The sequence below is a fragment of the Notothenia rossii genome, assembly GCF_949606895.1.
Source record: "Notothenia rossii genome assembly, chromosome: 9".
Classification (NCBI taxonomy): Eukaryota; Metazoa; Chordata; class Actinopteri; order Perciformes; family Nototheniidae; genus Notothenia; species Notothenia rossii.
The window spans coordinates 72,966,506-72,987,304 of record NC_136907.1 but is presented as its reverse complement, the minus strand read 5'-3'; the positions used below and the strand labels follow the sequence as shown (position 1 = coordinate 72,987,304).

At 39.0% G+C, this 20,799-nt stretch overlaps 2 protein-coding genes across 3 annotated transcripts; one reads left to right on the top strand and one right to left on the bottom strand.

Annotated features, from left to right (window-relative positions):
• Positions 1-141: 141 nt before the first annotated feature.
• LOC307019775 (SLAM family member 9-like) lies at positions 142-3,900 on the bottom strand. The gene is made up of 4 exons (XM_079650877.1): positions 3,272-3,900; positions 1,761-2,072; positions 1,396-1,677; positions 142-826 (listed from the first exon to the last, which is right to left on the bottom strand). The coding sequence occupies exons 1-4, from the start codon at positions 3,318-3,320 to the stop codon at positions 708-710; spliced, it is 762 nt and encodes a 253-aa protein (XP_079507003.1). The 5' UTR covers positions 3,321-3,900; the 3' UTR covers positions 142-707.
• A 9,661-nt stretch (positions 3,901-13,561) lies between these two features.
• Positions 13,562-20,412, top strand: LOC307019019 (purine nucleoside phosphorylase-like). Of its 2 annotated transcripts, none has more exons than XM_079649624.1 (6): positions 13,562-13,683; positions 15,706-15,875; positions 16,122-16,225; positions 17,108-17,283; positions 18,284-18,474; positions 19,812-20,412. In XM_079649624.1, the coding sequence occupies exons 2-6, from the start codon at positions 15,815-15,817 to the stop codon at positions 20,030-20,032; spliced, it is 753 nt and encodes a 250-aa protein (XP_079505750.1). In that variant the 5' UTR covers positions 13,562-13,683; positions 15,706-15,814; the 3' UTR covers positions 20,033-20,412. The 2 variants fall into 2 exon arrangements, with proteins under 2 accessions (XP_079505750.1, XP_079505749.1); XM_079649623.1 differs by having other exon boundaries at positions 13,564-13,687.
• Positions 20,413-20,799: the final 387 nt, after the last annotated feature.

The following is a 20,799-nucleotide window of genomic DNA, read 5'->3' as shown; positions in this document are numbered from 1 at the left end:
AGTCATTGTAATGGAATACATTGTCACAATTAAGCTACGAGGAACAAAAGAATAGCCTCACATGATCTTTAGTCTTTATCCAAACATATATGTGAGTAATTTGTTCATTTGCATTAGCACATAATAGACAATGAAACATCGGAACAAAAAAGCTTTACTAGATGTTGCATGTAGAAGAAAATGCTTTCATTAAAAAAAATTAAACAAGCATAAAACATACTGTACAAAGAAAAAACAAAAACTGTTAAACATCTTGATCACACAAATAAAAATGTTATTTGTGTTTTTTTGAAAACCTCCCTAATCTGAAGGCAACAAAAATGATTTGACCTACAAACAGATTACTTGATATAATCATTGGATTAACAAGAACATTCATCAGTTTCTTGGAAGCTGCCTTCTGTGTTTTCCTTGAAAAGCATCAAGATTTACATCAAGATTTACAAGCCAAAATGAATTGTAATGCAGATACATTGCTAGTGTACATATTTATATTCATGTTTGCTACTTCTAGCCTTGAGGCCACACACTTTTGTTGTTGAACTTCTACATGTCCTGGTGTGGTTTATGGTGTGTGGCATAATTGATTGGAAAATGTTTCGTTTGGAAATAATGTGCAACCCCTAATCTTTCTACGGATCACCCGCAATCCCCCCAACTACCACTAGGGGTCCCCCTACCCCCGGTTTGGAACCAGAACTATGAGTTTATTTGTTCTTGTTGAGCTTCTCCATGAGATGAACCGTGATGACAGCAGACACCATGATGACCAGACCCACAGAGAACACACACGTCTTCACCAGGTACACAGGAAACTCCTCTGGATCTGAAACACAACAAACAGAGAGTTTCATATCAAAACCGACACAGAGATTCAGACTGAGACGCACTACTGAGTGGAAGCAGCAAATCAGGTATTATTTCTTATTTTGGATTAGAGTTTGAATACTTTACGGTTTGCAAGTACTTTGAGTCCTACATTGTGAAATACTTGTGAAATAATTGCACCCAAAAGTACAGTTGAGTTTTACAGACTGTCGATATGAATCATGCAATGTCAAACAGCATTGTGGGGGTTTAATGTTGAATTAATGTTTATTCTGTTATTCAAATATGCAGATATTTGTGTATTTATACAAATATTCAAGTTCAAAGGTTTATATAAAGGTTCTATATATGAGACAAAATGCACATTACTGTATATGCGTAAAACATGATGTACTGAATTCATCTTGTATTTTAAAGTTTCTTCAAATTAAATTGTTGTAGTTTTAAGTTCACATTTAACACCTGCAGCCTGACAGAGCGGGTTATTAATTCACAAAGAAGTTTTGTTAAACTTTAAATTCCAAACTGTGTGTTATTATCAGGAAGTCGTTTCTCTTTCACTCTTACCAACAGGTTTGGCGCAGATATCATTGATTATTATGGTGTCGTTGGTCCAGCTGACATGGTTGCTATGGTTACATATGATCGATCCACTTGATTGGTAGACCTGGAGAAAAGTATCAGGGATCCCCTCTGACCGCTCTCCTCCCTCCTGACTGCAGATTCTGGTTTCAAATGTGAAAGTGCTGTTGATGTGAGAGTCCTGTGAGCTGCAGGTCACAGTGAAGCTACAGGAGGAAGAGTTATCAGAGACAGAGCTCACTGTGAGGAGAGGGAGAGACGCTTGATCTGAGGAGGGAAGAAGCAGGTGAAGAGTTTTAGAAACAAGACCACAGAAACTCTATCAGTGTTTGAGAGGTTAACAAACCTACCTTGAACTTTGATCTTGTATTTAGCTGCTTCTGTTTCCTCTCCTGAAGGCTTTGTCACTCGAGCAGTATAAACTCCACTGTCTGCCTCTTGGAGATTCTTCAATTTCACAGAGAAATTGTTCACAGTAAACTCAATCCTTCCAGTGTAATCAGGAAATACATTTGGATTGTTGCCAGGTTGAAATGTTAATACATTTTTTTTTCCATTAAATTTCCATGTAAAACTAAAAACATCCTGAAGAACATCAGCATTCGTGACATTCAGAAGCACATCCTCTCCCTTCAGCACAAACACAGTCCCAGCACTAATCCCTGTAAAACAGTAGAGACATCATACAGTAAATATCACACACAATATACTCTATCTATGTGTTAATAGAGAGTTGCAGTGACGCTTCCTAAAACCCGGAAGTAAGCTGCTGGTTCCGTCGACAAAAAAGCAATGGGATTTCTCAATAGGATTTTGGAAAATAGCTCGAAATAAGATCTGTGGGAAACGAACCTGTTAGATAAATGCACATTTTGTTCAGCCGGATAATATCCACATGTCTACCCTACTTTTATAATTTTAATAGTATAATCATACTTTATTTATGACAAATATCTGATTATAATCAAATACTAACTTAACATTCAACCCAGTGACCGTAGTAGTCATAGCCATCATAGTTTAATAAGTGAAGAACATTTATTTGTTTGCCCACTTGTCTCTCCTACCTTTAATATGGTCAGAACTCTTGTGGAAGTAAACAGACATGTAATAATAAACATATTTTACCATTCTTCTCCTGCTTCGTTACTACTAATAACTCTTGACCCAATGTGTCCTGGTATGGGGAAACTCAGCCCTGAGGATATCACAGAAACATTTATATATGTTCAAGTTTTTACATTGTCTCCTCTGAAAACATGGTACGTTCTTCCACGTCGTTCATTTCCCTACTCTCACCCACACACCAATAAAGCTCAAAATAATTCACATTATAAAAACGCTTAGTTCAGTTTGATGGTTTTATGTTATTTCCTGAAAATATGTTATTTTTCTTCAAGCTTATTTTTTTATTGAAAAGTTTTGGCTTTTAATTCTTAGAATTGCGAACAATTCTTTAGTTTGCTTCATATTTCCCCTAAAAAAGGCTATTTTTGAAGAATTGGAAGATTAATTAATGTAAACTAATTTATTTTACAACACATTAACTAACTTTACAAAACTCTAAGATCACAGGGATGCTGGTTATTTTTACATTTTTGTAATAAAACAGTTTTAAGGGTAAAACCGTTTATGTTTACTTGTGTATCTTCTTAACAAAGTAGATTAATTTAATTGAAATATGATCATGGAGTTATGGTTGGTTGATAGATCATGAGAACAAAGGAAGGCTATTTCTCACTGACATGTATCACTTATCGCAAGATAGAAATCTGAAATAACTTTATGGTACTACTTGCATTAATCACACTAAAGACGTCTATTGCTGCATCTGTTAACATTTTATCAGACAGGTTTTTACCTTGTGCCTCAGTGCAGACCAGCAGCCCCAGAATCACGAAGATGAACATGACAGTCTCTGTCCGGTTGCCCTGCCTGAATACTCAATGTCACAGGTTACAGTGTGAGTCCTGTTTAGCTCTAACAACACATCACCAAGTCTCCTTCCTGTAAAAACCACATAACCTTTGCATGATGTGAAAATATTAACTTCTCTTTTTCAAAGTTCCTCTCTTATCTCTGTTTTAGGATCTTTTGATAAAGACCTTTTTTTAATTCAAACATTTGTCAAGAAAGCAGATTTTAATGTGAAAGTCAATTACAGGATGATTAACACGGAACATACATTTCAGTTGGTGTATGTTGCACCAGATGACGCAAACGATGGAACAAAACATTACAATTGTGTCAATACATTACATACAAACTGTAAAAAGTGTAGTTTGCACTGTTTATTACTCACATTAGTTTATGTGTTGCTTTACTTTAACTCTTCTAGCTGGTTTCCTGCACAAACAATCATAACCACTTCCTTCCTCAGAGCTCTGTGTTTCACAACTCCAGTTCGAAACCCGCTCCCGCCCCACTGTTTCAGGCCGTTGTGTCCTTGGGCAAGACACTTCACCCGAATTTGCTCCTGTGGGTATTGTCCACAGTACATGTATAATATCAATGTGTACATGTAAAAGCGCCTCGATGTCTTTGAGGTGTGAAGATGGGCGGTGTGGCGCAGTGCATTGATCAAGGGGGTGAAACCCGCCGCCGCTGCGTCTGTAAAGCCGTTGTGTCCTTGGACAAGACACTTCACCTGAACTTGCTCCTGTGGGTATTGTCCACAGTAGATGACCATTACATGTATGTATGATCTGTATATGTAATGTGTATTTGTAAAGCGCTTTGAGTCATTGATAAAGCGCTATATAAAAATATAAGAATTATTATTATTATTATAACCACTTCCTTTCTCAGAGCTCTGTTTCACACCTCTCGCATTTTCCATGACTCTGCATACCAAACTAAAGATAGCTGCGGTAAAATGTCAAAGATATCTTCACACAGCACATATTCTGCACTGGCAAAACAAATAACTAACCATGAAATAAGGAAGGCCAGTCTCATGTTCCTTATACAGGCCAGGGACTTTTCAGTGACATTCTTTACGACATATTTAACTGTGACTTATTTTATGATTTTATACCATTACACTTTTCATGGCCTACAACACCAGGACATTTTATGGCAGACTATACTTTTACTTGTTTCAATTAGATCTTGCTGGGGGCAGACATCTTTGATTGTTTTTGTGTCGTTGGTCCAGCTGACATGGTTGCTATGGTTACAGATGATCGATCCGCTTGATTGGTGGACCTGGAGAAAAATATCAGGGATCCGCTCTGACCGCTCTCCTCCCTCCTGACTGCAGGTTCTGGTGTCACATGTGAAAGTGCTGTTGATGTGAGAGTCCTGTGAGCTGCAGGTCACAGTGAAGCTACAGGAGGAAGAGCTTTCAGAGACAGAGCTCACTGTGAGGAGAGGGAGAGACGCTCGATCTGAGGAGGGAAGAAGCAGGTGAAGAGTTTTAGAAACAAGACCACAGAAACCCAATCAGTGTTTGAGAGGTTAACAAACCTACCTTGAACTTTGATCTTGTATTTAGCTGCTTCTGTTTCCTCTCCTGAAGGCTTTGTCACTACAGTAGAGTAAACCCCACTGTCTGCCTCTTGGAGATTCTTCAATTTCACAGAGAAATTGTTCACAGGAAACCCAATTCTCCCGGTATAATCATCAAACACTTTTTTTTTAAATCAGAAATAAATGTTACTAAAACTTTACATTTTATTACATTTCCAAGAAAAATATTCTAATTTCCCAAGAGCACCAGCATTTGTGACATTCAGAAGCAAATCCTCTCCCTTCAGCACAAACACAGGAGTCCCAGCACTGATCCAAAACCGTAGACACATCATACAGTAAATATACATACATACAATATATGGTAAATGGTTAAAAACTGAATATTTCTGTATTCCCACTATATGTAATTATAAAATACCTTCATTTTAAGATTAATCAAATCTTGGATTAGCTTTGACCCTTAAAGCTGACGTTTAACCAACCTAAATCTTTAGTATTTATGTTTCTTTTTCATAATCACAAATGATGTCCATTCTGTCTCGTATGAAAAACAGGGGACTTTCTTACACCTTGCTTATTTTCCCCCTCTTTACCCATACTATTGTTTCCCAGATTTGACAGAGGCGAAGCATTTACTCCTTTTCTACATTTGGTTATAATCTGCTTCAAACCAGTTTTTCATCTACTCTGATGGTTAAAAGTTGCCAGCTCATTGAGTCCTATTGGGAATCTGGAAATGTTGAGACACCAAAGTGTTATGATAGAAATGTATAGTTTGGGTACACAGCACATAGAGACTGCCAGATGCTAAATTGCATATGTTGGACAATTTGCACAATTAGCATAATAATTATCAGCAATAATTACTATTATAGCCTATGTGGGCAATAGTTTTAAAATATGGCTTATTTGGAAAAGTTGAGTGGTTTTGGGGTTAATTATAAGGAATATGTCATTATTTTTACTGTGAGTTGAGTTTGCTTGATTTTTGGTCGATTTGGAAGATTTAGGGGAATCATTTGGATTGGACACAGTAGAGATAATAGTTTCCCTCTCATGCTCTCTATATCCAGTGATTTAAATCTTCCCGTGTCAATAAATGTTCTCTTCTCAAAAACAAGTCCCTCATGTTCAAAGTGAGTCAGTCACATTGCGGTCAGCATGAGCATGACTTTAGTGTGTGTGTGTGTGTGTGTGTGTGTGTGTGTGTGTGTGTGTGTGTGTGTGTGTGTGTGTGTGTGTGTGTGTGTGTGTGTGTGTGTGTGTGTGTGTGTGTGTGTGTGTGTGTGTGTGTGTGTGTGTGTGTGTGTGTGTGTGTGTGTGTGTGTGTGTGTGTGTGTGTGTGTGTGTGTGTGTGTGTATTACAAAATTCTAAGATTTTATTTGTCATATGCACAAAAGCCTTGAGTCCCAGGCTCCTCATACAATGCAACATACAATAAACATTAAAAAGAAATACATACAATTGTAAAATAGACAAATGATGCAACTAAGGTGCAGGAATAAGAAACATAATGTAAATATAAGTTAGAATAAGATCCTACATGTATTTCCCAATTTGTATTGTACAATTATATTACATAACATATGACAACAATTATAATTGCATTTCAAATAGTTTATTTTGTCTTGTTTTGCAATTCTGTAAGGACCCAGAAACAATTCAAATGCGTATGTAATGTCACGTATTGAATGGGTTATATATTTGTGAATATACTACGTTTTGCCCTGTGGACTAACATAGGTATTTCACTTTTTTTTGTGAGACTGGATCTGCTGCACTTGTTGAGGTCAACCAGCAGGAGGCAGCAGATACAAATATTCTTTCGATTGCAGGAGCACTTCCTCTGTGAGTATTTATTCACCTCATGTATCACTTGTGTAGTGCCTTTCGTGCAAGTTGAAATATAAGATGCTTCAAAATATAGTGTCAATACAACAATACAATGAACATAGCATTGTAAAAGGAAAGCTAGATAAGATATTAAAATGTATTTTAAGGCGGTAAAGATTAAGACAAAGACAAGACTAATCTTTAAAGATTTTTAATTAAAGTATTTTACATATTGTGAAACCATCAAGCATAGAGAGCTGTCTGACAAGTAATCAGGCTACATTCTGTGTGTGTGTGTGTGTGTGTGTGTGTGTGTGTGTGTGTGTGTGTGTGTGTGTGTGTGTGTGTGTGTGTGTGTGTGTGTGTGTGTGTGTGTGTGTGTGTGTGTGTGTGTGTGTGTGTGTGTGTGTGTGTGTGTGTGTGTGTGTGTGTGTGTGTGTGTGTGTGTGTGTGTGTGTGTGTGAAAATCGTGCTTTTTCGTTTCTATTATTTGTCTTGAAATGTGTCGGATGTTTCAGTCTACTGCCTCCATGTCCTCCATCCAGTCGTATCCACCACACCCTTCCAAGCACCTCCACCCTGTGTGTGTGTGTGTGTGTGTGTGTGTGTGTGTGTGTGTGTGTGTGTGTGTGTGTGTGTGTGTGTGTGTGTGTGTGTGTGTGTGTGTGTGTGTGTGTGTGTGTGTGTGTGTGTGTGTGTGTGTGTGTGTGTGTGTGTGTGTGGGTGGGGGGGGGGGCTTCAGTCTTCTCACCTGAAAGATAAGCAAAACTAGTTGGTCAGATTTGTGATCAAAATAAAAAAAAATCTTGAAAAAATCTTTGCAAGTGCGTGTGAAGACAAGCTGTTATAAAACTAAACGCTCACGTAAGTCCCAGGCTCCTCCAACGATGCAACAAAGACTTAACATAAAACAGAAATACATCAAATGGTTAAATAGACAAATGTTTCAGGTAAGGTTGAAGAACGAGATTCTACTTATTGTCATTACGTAGTACAGGTCTATGTAACGAAACGGTTACTCTGCATAAGACCCATCCTAGCATTAGGAGCAGTGGGCGGCCATTATGTACGGCGCCCGGTGGTGCAGGAATAAGAAACATTTGTACATATACTATAAAAATAGAATAAGATCCTACGTGTATTTCCTTATTTGTACTGAAATATTATATTATATAACAGATGATGTTTGTGATAACAATTAAAATGCTTATGTAATGAAACAATCTAAACTTTAACGGTCCACAATGTGCTTTTCCCACTTTATTGTTACTCTCAATCTTAAATCAATGATTCCAAGAGGCTGGCGGAACTGAACATGTTAAGTAAATAAAGAAAGGTCATCTTTAAGATAAAATCAAATCTGAATTTTGAGTAATGATTAAGCAGATTTTTGCTTTTCACTGATGACAGAAAGCACCACAGCTCAGCTCAGATATACAGTCTGTTACTTCCTCCTTTGAAAGGGTATTGAAAGACTGAAAGGTCACGCACAGAAACACGGTGCAATGATTCTGTTAAAGCAGGACGATTGAGTGATGAGCCCAATAAACAGGGTTTCTATGGGCCCAGCTTTATAGGGACAGACTGAACTGAAAAGCAACGTCACATCACAGCATTATTATAGATGGTGTCACTTATCTTTAAAAACCACTAGGAATGCGGCACACAGTCTCACGGCAAGATACCGGAGGTCCTTCCTTCCTGCAGCGGACAGACTATACAACCAGCACAGCCACTAGTAGCCCCCAAACACACATACACACACACACACACACACACACACACACACACACACACACACACACACACACACACACACACACACACACACACACACACACACACACACACAAAACAACACAGACTATATCACCCCTTGCTGTTCAATACCAACCAACAGTCAAAGTCAAAGTCAACTTTATTGTCAATCTCAAAATATGTTGTACTCACAGAAAGATCGAAATACACATCTCACAGTCCCAAGGTATAAAAACCTCACACATTAAAGTGCAAGAACACTCAATAATTTACAAAAAAAACACAAAATAACCATTTAAATAAGCAGGATATAGCCTATATAAAAAAGGATGATGTACATAGTGCAAAAAGGGAGTGCAAAATGATGTGCAACTATGTGCAATATATCCATATGCCGTTAATAACTGTGTAATGTATACCTGGCTGCTAAATCCTCACAACTTTTACAGGATGTGTATTTTGTAAATTGTGTAACTTTTTACTTTTACTTTAATACTTTTAAATGCATTTAACATATGTAACATTAAGCTGTATGTGGCTCTTTTTCTGCTGTAACAATGTAAATGTCCCCTCTGTGGGACTAATAAAGGTATTCAACATGGACTCCAGGATGCTCTGCAACTTCTACAGGTGCACCATAGAGAGTATCCTGACCTTCTACAGGTGCACCATAGAGAGTATCCTGACTGGCTGCATCACGGCCTGGTACGGCAGCTGCCCCGCCTTCAACCGTAAGTCTTTACAGAGGGTGGTGGAAACTGCACAGCACATCACCAGAACGGAGCTGCCATCCATAGAGGACCTTTACTCCCAGCGGCTCAGGAAGAAATCCCTCCGGATTATAAAAGAACCCCATCACCCGAGCCACAAACTGTTCTGCCTGCTGCCGTCTGGCGGGCGGTACCGCAGCATCCGGACTAAAACCACCAGACTCAGGGACAGCTTCATCCCACAGGCCATAAGACTGTTAAACACCTGAACTGTTGAAACAACATCCACAACATTCATCTGGCTGCTACTTAAAAAGTATTTATCTATTTACCTAATATAACATATTTCAATGACTTGCATATTTTTTCTGTGTATCTGTGTTTTGTGTTGCACTGTTGGAGAAGCCTGTGACACAAGATTTCCATCGACATAACTACACTGTAGCTATGCTCCTTTGACAAATAAAGAACCTTGACCCTTTACCTTGTATTCTGATTCTGATTCTGATATCCACTGCTGCAAAACATGAATGTGTGAATAAAAATGTCTGTTCTGAAATTAATTAAACTACTAACCAGTTATGTCTTTTCACCTCTTGCTGTAACATGTCACAACCTCAGGGATGGTCTCATGTTTAACAGGAACTTTCTCCGCCTGCAGAGATCTGGTTCCTGTTGTAGAGGCTCGGTCGATACTGGTGAGGATGCCACATGTTGACGTGAGCTTAAAGGCAGCAGAGAAGCACAGCTGGCATCATTTTACGATTCAGAGTATTTCACATTAACCTCTGGAAGACTGAGGGACATTCATACAACCTTTTCAACTTCAGTCCCTGTCAACTCATATATGTACAGTGTTTTGAGGCAGGTGCTGAGGAAACTAAAAGGAAAAATGTTTAAGTTCTCACTTAGATTCCTTGAATATCATAATGTTCATTCAATATCATATAATACTTAAATTCACAATGTTAGATAGGGATGCTAATGGCTAACTAGAAGCTAAAGCTGAGGCTAACGTGTCATTGTGATTTATTCTATGGACACCAAGGAAGTCTGTTACTAATTTCATGGAAATAAACCCAATATTTGTATCAATAGTTTTGATATGTCAATCTGTAGTAGCCTAATGGACAGACAGGCCGCAAACCAACCCATTTCCATAGCTTGAGCCACAATGCTAAAAGAAATAGGTTAAAAAGCTCACTGCATGTGCCTGTGATCAGAGGATCAGGTGGTGCAACACAAAAAGATGACCTAGTTTGTTTCCTGACAATGAAGTTAAATACCGTAACTCAATAAGCATTATGACTGTGCACACCTACACAGAAACAAGTCATGAAGACTTCTAGGTCAGTTTACAGCTTGGAAACTGCAGATAAGAAAATATCTGCATGATTTGGTTTGATAGAACCTCATCACAGAGCAGTGTTGTGCAGGACTAGGAGAAACAAGTAACTTGCCAGATAAAAATAAATGTTTCAAGGTTTGCCTGGAGTGTTTGAATAAGTCCACAGATATCAGATGCACTGAGAAAAACTGCAATATAGTGTGCAGTTCTAACTAGTCAAATTAAAGTAAGTAAATAACGTTTTGCTACGGACAGTTGGCCAAAACAAACTTTTTCCTGAAGGCCAAATTAGCTTTTCACCACAAGGAAGTGTCGCAGAAAGACAATCTTTCAATCTGCAAAGACACAAAAGTGTGTATGTGCTCTGGGTTTTTTTGTTTTGTTTACTCAATCCACATTTCTTCCTCTCTAGTTTGTTTGCAGGCTGAGGGCAGCAGGTTTTAGCCGGCGCTCCGTGTAAAGGCAGAGAAGTGGGTGAATGCTAATCAGCCGTTACATAACATTTTGTTACAGAACACTGGCTGCTCTGTGCGGCTATCACAGCAGTTACTTCAAACACAAAACACACACACACACACACACACACACACACACACACACACACACACACACACACACACACACACACACACACACACACACACACACACATTCCAGCGGTAGAAAACAAGCCAGCACATTTGTTTAAGTACTGTATTTTAATATAATTTCAATATATTTAAAGCCTTTAACAGACAAACAAATACATTAAGTGAATATAATGATTCATAATATAAAATACAAACAGCCATATCAAGAAGAACATTCTGTATGACAAGGTTTTTTTTTAGAATGATTTGGTGCTAATACATCTGTAGCTTTCCTTAAGCACCATTGTGAATACAAAGAGTCCTCTTGGGTTACTTTTACATTATGGCATTGTTCATTTTACTCTAAATGATCTGATGGCTATTACTTTGAACACTGATACTTACATGCACACAGGAACACTCTGTCCTTCTATCCATCTATTACTCAATCTGTCTTAATGTCCACACTTTGAGTTAGAGCAAGACGTCTCAATACATATTGGCATTTAATTCAAAACGCTTGATGATTTAATTTCAGCCTTTTGTTGGCACTACAATGATGTCAAATTTGCCATGGCGAGTGTTATGAACATAGATGATCTCAAAAGGATAAATTGTGATGTGTGTAGTCCCTGCCATGTTTGTTTGTGTAGCACTATTAGGCTAAAATGTACTAATGTAATGTACTGAGCACCCAATATCCAAAATGTCAAACCTCCATTGAGTAAATGTCATCACCTGAGAGGATGACTATAAATTGGTGGAGCACTTCCTCCGTCCCACGGGAGCAAAAAGGTTTTACTTTGAATGAAACCATCACATTTCTCACCATTATACCTTTTCAGCCATACCGTCCTTTTAAAGTAATCAGTTAAGGATGAAATGACTTTTCCCCCGAGCTTTTAACTGCATCTTACAGTACATTACTTGCAGTACATTATAATTATTTTGTAAAACAATCTTGTTTGTGCTTTCTTTGTTTCCACCCAGCACTTGAATGTCTAATGTAAGTGTTATTGGGTTAATATCTGGAAGGACTTCTCTGTTGCCACTCGTGTGTTTAATGGAACATTCCTCTGAGCAGTGCTAATCATGTGCTTGTGGGAAGTTGTGAAAGAAGTATTGAAAACAAAAAACTAAGTATCAAAAGTCCTACATTAAAAACGTCACTTGTAAAAATGTGTTAATAATGTGTACTTAAAATGTACCAGAAGTATTAATTTTGTAATCACTCAAGGTCATTTCTATCCAAATTAGACATTTGTTTCATTGAAAGTGGAAAGAGATTCATTTATTAGTAAATTCATGATTTTCAAACTAACATTGTTCAAAATATCTTCTGAAATGCACTGTATACTTGCTTTGATATAGTAGTGGTTTTTACATTCCCTTACTTTCAATAACAAATCACATCTGTACACAGCTTTCTAAGAAATATGTATTCATATGTTATTATTAGAAGTGAATCACCAGACTTGAGGTTGAAACAGATTTAATTGCTTCCTTTTTTTTGTCTCCTACTGGGAGATTGCATCAGCATCAGAGGCAACACGACCACGTTGTGAGTGTAAAGAAAAAAGAAGCGGCATGCGGCTTTCAAGTACTGTAGGAAATTATGTAGTTAATACCGTTCAGCGGCTACGTAGGTTGAATGACGAAATAAACAGAGTAAAAGGGGAGACATAATAAGTGCTGTTACTGAAGTGTCTGATTTCAGAAGTGTACAGTAACAACAACTCGATATGTTTTAGCTTACGTGTGTTTTGGCTTTTTATGGTTTTGTATAAGCTATATTTGCGTTATTGTAATCATGAAGATTTGCACTTAAGCCAATCTGCTCTTAACATGGAGGACAAACCTATAACATATATAAGCTTTAAAGTTTATTAATATCTTTTATACAATATCAAAACATCAGCACTTAGAAATATCGTATTGTCTTTGTACACTATTGCACTAAGTATCTTAACATTGTTTATTAATTTAGTAATTTTCCTCTTTAGGGACACATTGTCTTATCATTTAAATAATTGTATCATAAGACTATCAGCCAGTTTTACAGTGATAGACTCATCTTCATTTAACTGTGTTTCTTTTAATTTAATATTTTTATTTAGTTATAACATATCCTGACTTTAATCTTATTTGTTTTTCTTTGAGGTTTTTATTATTAATTTATTTCGGTTTTGAATGGGTTATATTTGTAACCATCACGTCAACCTGTTTTATTCATGTGTTTAAAATGTGCTCTATCCCTCGTGTTAATTTGTCATCATTTCCTTTCCATACATAACCGTCCCTCTTGTTTTGGGGGGAACTCCTGAACGCCTCATTACATGGTGTACAGTTCCGAGCGCATCAGCTGCGCATTGGAACAACGCCTGCGTCTCGACCAATGAGAGCCTGTTGGGCTGTGACGTAAGTGGGATGTGTCTGCCGCGTCGTAAGCGAGTGGGGAGTGTCAACCTAAAAACCGGTGGCTCCATCAGGAAACCCGGATAACCAGAGAGACTCAATTTAACTCCGACCAACCTGCCGACTGTATCTGCTCCATCATGCTGTCTGTGTCCAAGTCTTTGTGTGGGTGAGTTCATATTTACTACAATATTACTAATCCTTGAATGCATCACCATCGCTTATTTTACAGAGGGGGGTTACATGTGGAGACTGTGAATACTTCAATGAATCATTAAAAGCTACATTTCTGCCACATCCCTAAAGAAACAGACGGCATATGTACCCACACTTCTTATTAAAAAAAAAGCATGATAAGCGCGCGGGATGACTCGCTAACGCTCCTGGGAATAATATTTATATATCTCCTCAATAATTGTATTTGTCTTAGACCAAGCGAAAGTGATTAGTTTCCGCTCCAGAGTTAAATCGTGCTATTATGAAGTAGTAACGCAATAATAGCGCGGAAGTCTTAGCTCATAGACAGGACGGAACAACCCACACTTTGCACATGCGCTCCACCGTGACGTCATTTCCAAAAACCCATTACCCCCCATTATTACTCACAGAGAGGTCGCGGTTTGTGCTGCTTTGACTTTTATTTGTGCACTTCAGCGGAATGACCAAGCCACATATTGGCCAGCTGCACAATGACACAGAACTGAGACAGGTTGCCATTGTGATTCCAGTTCCGCTGAATAGAACACATTCAAAATAAGATAAAGACACAAACTGAGAGGTTTCATTAAAATAGCATATGATAAATAAAGCTCAGGAGCCCCACTGGAACAGACTCTTTTGACACTATGCGTTACATTATCGCTTTCCACACTCCATACTGTAAACATTACACACTCTGTATATTTTGCACATTTCTCCTCTTTAAAAACGTCACAGCTCTTCCACTTTAAATTCTGATATACTGCACATATGTTATTTATATTATTGAATTGTCTTATTGTATTACCTTTTTTATATATTTATATTTCTCCTAAACGTTTTTTCTTATTTGTCCGCTTTATAATACATTTTTCTTTTCATAATAGTTATTTTTCACAACTTAGTGCATCTCATTATGTTTGCAAACAGCACTCAAAACCCCAGTTCCACAAAAAAGTGAAATCTGCAACAGAGATGCTTAAACTGGGAATCATTTGGTATTTTTGCTTTAAAAATTGTTGCAGTTATTTGTATTGTGTATATAAAAGCTTATAAACAACAACAAAGAATGCCAGAAATGCACTTCACTAATATTCTCTTAACATTTGGTGAACTTTCTTAATATAAATTATTGCTAAACCTGAATTAGTGGAAAAACAGGCTGGCCTCTTTTCTTATGTACATGACAGTTGAGTGTTTGAGAATGTTTTCATCGTGGAGGTGTGTTCAGGTCCCGTGTTCATCACCTGAGCGTCACACATTGTTTGCAAAATAATGCTTCACAGGCCATTCAACACCACACACACAACATGTATTTACTTGTGTTACGTGTGTTACGTGAGGAAAGATATTCACTTCCAGTCAGTGGCTGTACAGGATGCCCCCCCCCCCTTCCCAAATGACTCCTGTTGAATCACATATCCCTCTTTGTTGTTTAGTTGTTATTGAATGCAGTATGACTGTGCACACAGAGATGTGAAATGAAGACATCACTGATGTTATGTTGCACCATCTGAAAAGAGCTTTCTGCCTCCTAAAATTAATATTGTCTGTTTGTAAGGTATAATTAAGTATTTCGGGACAAAGTGTTGATGTTATTATAGGATAATAATTATATAAACAATGGTTAAAATAAGAAAAAGTACACGCTGTAAAACCTCCACCCAATCCCATGCCAGAGGGATGAATTCAAACACAGCCTGAAGTCAAGTGTCCACATACTTTTGAACATGTAGGTGTGTTTGAAAATTACAGAACATTCACCAAATCTTCATGCATGCATCCAGGCATTCATCACGCACGCACGCACGCACGCACGCACGCACGCACGCACGCACACACACACACACACACACACACACACACACACACACACACACACACAAACAACCTTCAATGTCAGTCTCATGTGTTGAAAACTGCTCAAGATTTGTTGATACAAAGGTTTATTACATAAGTAAATTAACTTTGTTTTTCTGCCTCCCTCAGTGAGAGCTATGAAGAATGCAAGGCGACAGCTGATTGGCTGCTTTCCAACACGCAGGTGCGGCCGACTGTGGGGATTGTGTGCGGCTCAGGCCTGGGGGGGCTGGCTGAGATGCTGAATGACCCGCAGTACTTCAAGTACTGCGACATTCCCAACTTTCCCAAGAGCACAGGTATGCACAGCTGGTACTCTCATATGTGTGTGTGTGTGTGTGTGTGTGTGTGTGTGTGTGTGTGTGTGTGTGTGTGTGTGTGTGTGTGTGTGTGTGTGTGTGTGTGTGTGTGTGTGTGTGTGTGTTGTCTTGCGAGCTCTAAGTAAAAGCATTGGATTTGTCACTAACTGTGTGTGTGTGTGTGTGTGTGTGTGTGTGTGTGTGTGTGTGTGTGTGTGTGTGTGTGTGTGTGTGTGTGTGTTACAGTGCATGGTCATGCTGGTCGCCTGGTGTTTGGAACGCTAAAAGGGAAGCCGTGTGTTTGCATGCAGGGTCGCTTCCACCTGTACGAGGGATACCCCATCCAGAAGGTGAGTTTGTTTTTTGAAGTTCCTATACCACAGTGTATAAGTACGCCAATACATTCAAAGTATGTCATTTAAAACAGCTTCCTGAAAGTAAAAGACAGAATCATTTTGATTTACATGTACTAAAAGTATCAGAAGCAAAATAACTTGTTGAGCACATTTTAAAATGGAAAGTTCGGCAGTCCAGTGGTTTCCAACCCCACGAAAGAGGCTCAAAATAGGGGTGGTGAGGTGATGAATGGGGGAGAAAGGAAGAAAAACGAATGTTCTGCAACGCAAATTAATAATAATATTTTGGACTTTTAAATGATCTTTGACATTTTTAGGTGAAATATTGCATTTATTTGGGATTCAAACAGTTGTTGAATCAGAAAGATTTTGAGGGAAAAATCTAAAAAACTCCCAGACCAGCCACTGGTTCAGTATTTAACAAATGATATTGTTTAAATTAACCATATGTTGTTTCTTACCTATTTTTTCCCTATGAAATATAGTGGAGTAGAGGTATAAAGTAATGTAAATCATTATACTCAAGTCAAGCATACAGTACCACGAATCGTGTACTGAACACATGTCCCTCAAAGGACACATTGATTATTTTAAATTCTTGTATCAAAACTCTTTGTCAATTTTACAGTGACAGACTACTCCTTATTTCACACCATTTAAATAAATTGGCTATGACACTTCACTAAGCGACCTTGGGTTGGCATGATCGGCCTGTAGGGAGGGACGGCCCTGATGATTTACTGAGATCAGGAATTAAACAGTTGTAAAGCTTGTGGGATAAAACTGTCCCTGAGCCCTGGGGGTCTTGGTCTTCTTGCTGCGGTGGTGGTGGGTCACTAGTGAGTGCATGTGTTCACATTACCTCGTGTTCCTCAGATCACGCTGCCCATGCGGGTCTTCAAGCTGATGGGCGTGGAGACCGTCTTCCTGACGAACGCAGCAGGGGGCCTGAACCAGGACTACAAGGTGGGGGACGTCATGATCATGAAGGACCACATCAACATGCCGGGGTTCTCTGGGAACAACCCGCTGGTCGGGCCGAATGACGAACGGTAGGTGGAGGAGAGGGAGGGGTCGGTGTTTTCATTTTCTTAAAAATGTTGACATTTTTTATTGCTCTACACAACCAGTATTTTAGATTAGATTAGATTTACTTTATTGACCCTAATTTGTGAAAGTGTTTTGTCACAGCAGCATGTACAGTAAACAAGGCATTGCACATAATGTAGAAACCAATTTCAAAAATAATAACAGTAGAAAATAAATATATGTAGATTATCTATTTCAAATACACAATATAAATAAACAAATACAGTTAGTAAACTCTATAATGGACAACCTACTTCTGACAAAATGTGAACAAAGAGTATTATTTTTCCGTCAATTGCATCATTTCGTAACAATGGAAACAACCTAATCCAACTGGAAATCTTACCCTCCTGCCTGAAACAGACTAGCTAATGTAGAGTCTGTTCATCAGTATTACAAAACCATTTTTAGAGTATTTTTCTTTATTTATGGCTGGAAGATATAAAAAATGACATTTAAAAAAAATCATCTGCTCAAAGAGGCCGGGAAATCTTTTGCATAAAAAACTCCCTGAGTCTTCGAGCAATTTCAAGCAAGCATTAGCAGCTCATTCAGTGTTCAAATGACTCAGCAGGATACAGTTATCCCCTCCCCCTCCATATTTGATCAGCATATTTCCTGTCTCCCACACAAGAAGACTGCCACACTTCAGCACTGTTGTGGCATCGAGCTGATGTCAGAAGGCACAAAGACTGCCATTGTTCTCACAGGGTGGAGGATAGAGGCTCTAACACGCATCAGAACAGAACTTCAGAGCATAAGCATCAAAGCATCAATGAACATCAACAACAGGAGTTTACCTCAGTTTTAATATTACAAATCGTCCCTACAGAGTGTTTGTCATTCCACAATCTCTGAAACTTAGTGTGCTGCTTTTTACCTGAGTCATGTGGGGGGGGGGGGTTTCCAGTACTGAATGGCCCAGTTGTGTGGATTTCTACAGTCAACTCTGTCCTCCTTCAGGTTTGGGGTCCGCTTCCCCTGCATGTCTGACGCTTACGACCGAAAGCTGCGAAAGATGGCCCTCGACGTGGCCTCGGAGCTGGGCTACAACGACTTCTTCAGGGAAGGGGTGTACTGCGTCGTGGGGGGTCCGTCCTTCGAAACCATCGCTGAGTGTCGCATGCTGCACAAGCTGGGTGCTGATGCTGTCGGTAAGAACCAAGTCTGCTTTACTCACACACCTTTAAGGGAAGACCCTTACCTCAACATTTACACGCTTTAACACTAGAACCGCCAGAGGTTTTTGTATAGGCCTACCTAAAGCCGTCAAATCCCGCTATTAGAATGCAATTTTTAACAACATAGGGTGCCACATAACACACTTTCAGGAAAAGTCAGGGACTGGGAGACTTTAATATTTTATTGAAAAAAAGTTACATTGCACACACACAACACACAAATTGACCTGATTGGCGGTTCTAGTGTTAAGGGAGAGTACTTTCTGTGAGGGTAATAAGGAGAAAAAGACAGAAGTATGACCTTGAAAGCTAAGTATTAGGAAGCTTTAAAGGTGGCACCAAAACGGATTAAGTGTACAATTTATTTAAAATATTTTCAACACAAAGCCCTTTTTGAGTCATCCGTCATCGACTTCATTTACAAAAACAATGATTTTACGTTGCAAAATAGTTTAACCTCAACCGGTTAGTTACACAATATGACACACTCACCTCAGTTACTGTTAAATAACTGTCACATGCTGCAGGTCAGATGTCCTGAAGAAATGGCTTCCTCACGCAGTCCTTTGTGTCATTAACAGAAAATGAGTCACAGGATGATTTTAAGCAACTTCAAAACATTTATAATGCAACATTACTGCTGAGGCAGGATGTGTCTAGCCCAATATTGCGACAAAATAGCTTGTGTATTTTCTTACATAAGAAATACACTGAGATCTACAGTAGAGGAAAAACTACCTTGTCATTAAAAGTATGGTAACATCTCTGATGGTTTGCAAATGTATATATTTAAACCCAAGTTTTGTGATGTAACATCTTTGTGTCTTGCTGGCTCATTAAGAGGGACAGACTAAACATTTGGAAATAGAAAAGGAAGAAACTAATTAATTATAATAATAATATTATTATTTATTTTATTCAAACATTTGACCTCCTTGGGTCTAATCACCTGATACAATGTTATATTTTGCTGCATGTACCTGTAAAGTTCTTAACAAATAATCTGAGGGGAATTTCTTGTTGTTTGTTTTTAACTTGTGATGTGTAAGCTTTATTATTATATCATCAAACGCATCTACACGTCACGGCACACACAACATTAGGAGCAGTGGGCAGCTTTATCTACTAGCTAGGGGTGTGTGAAGGAGACAAACTGGTACCTCTTATAGTCCCAGCCCACACTCCGTACTTTGGATCTTGAACCCTCCTGATCCCAAGCTCAATCCCTACAGCCTGAGCTTCTGCTGCCCCTATTTGAAGAACGCTCAGAGATCTTTACAACGCCTCACCTCCTCTCTCTCTTCTCTCAGGGATGAGCACCGCGCACGAGGTCATCGTTGCTCGTCACGCCGGGATGCGCTGCTTCGCCCTGTCGCTGATCAGCAACCGGGCGGTGATGGACTACGACAGTCAGGAGAAGGCCAACCACGAGGAGGTGCTGCAGACGGGCCGGCAGCGGGCGGAGCAGCTGGAGAAGCTGGTGACCACCATGGTCGACCGGCTGGAGCACAACAACAACGACTCCTCCTGAACACATGCCCAACTTCATCACTTTAACTCGTCCTAGATCAGCTGTTAGGCTCGGCGAGAGGTTATTTAAAATGCTTGTTACTGTAGAACGCTAAGAAAAGCTGTTACCGGGGCTGGGTTTACTACTTGATAAACTAGTTGCTATTTCACTGACTTACTTTAAGTCAGGGGTGTCCAAACCTTTTTCACTGTGGGCCACATACAGAAATATATACGAAGGGCTGGGCCACTCACTAGAGGTGAGGTATTTTGTCTCATAAGTTAAAGGTTGGGTAGGTGAGTTTGAGAAACCGGCTCGAGATACATTTTTTGTTATATTCCATGGAATGTTCTTAACATCCCGATAGCAATGAATATCTTAAGTGCTTAAAATCCATAAAAAAATGTGTCATCTGTGGAAGCCGTGGCACTGTAAAAGCACACGACCAATCATCTGAGCCGGCCCGGCTAAAGTAACTGGATGGCCTACCTGCCTGTCAGCCTTCCATCTGTGCACAAACTTATCTCGTGCCCTCATTGGTCATAGTGCGCGTTCGTGTGTGTTGGAGGAGGGGCTCTGTAAGGAAGTGGCAGATTTCTTCCGGTTGTGTATTTTCAAATTCTAGCGCACTCGAGCTGGTTTCTCCAAAATGACCTACCCCACCTTTAAGTTATAAATTGGAAAAGTCAATCCAATGTAGGTAAATTATTCTTGATACTTGAAAATGCTGTAAGAAAAAAACAGCTCATAGCTCTCCATGGGGTTTCATTTATTATGTTGGTAGCTCA

Excerpts from the sequence above, each read along its gene's own strand:
- LOC307019775 (XM_079650877.1), bottom strand. The coding sequence starts at position 3,320 with ATGTTCATCTTCGTGATTCTGGGGCTGCTGGTCTGCACTGAGGCACAA. Across the intron at positions 2,073-3,271 it reads GGTCTGCACTGAGGCACAAG|GGATTAGTGCTGGGACTGTG; the intron begins GTAAAAACCTGT and ends ACTGTTTTACAG. Across the intron at positions 1,678-1,760 it reads ATACAAGATCAAAGTTCAAG|ATCAAGCGTCTCTCCCTCTC; the intron begins GTAGGTTTGTTA and ends TTCCCTCCTCAG.
- LOC307019019 (XM_079649623.1), top strand. The coding sequence starts at position 13,659 with ATGCTGTCTGTGTCCAAGTCTTTGTGTGG. Across the intron at positions 15,876-16,121 it reads CAACTTTCCCAAGAGCACAG|TGCATGGTCATGCTGGTCGC; the intron begins GTATGCACAGCT and ends TGTGTGTTACAG. Across the intron at positions 16,226-17,107 it reads AGGGATACCCCATCCAGAAG|ATCACGCTGCCCATGCGGGT; the intron begins GTGAGTTTGTTT and ends CGTGTTCCTCAG.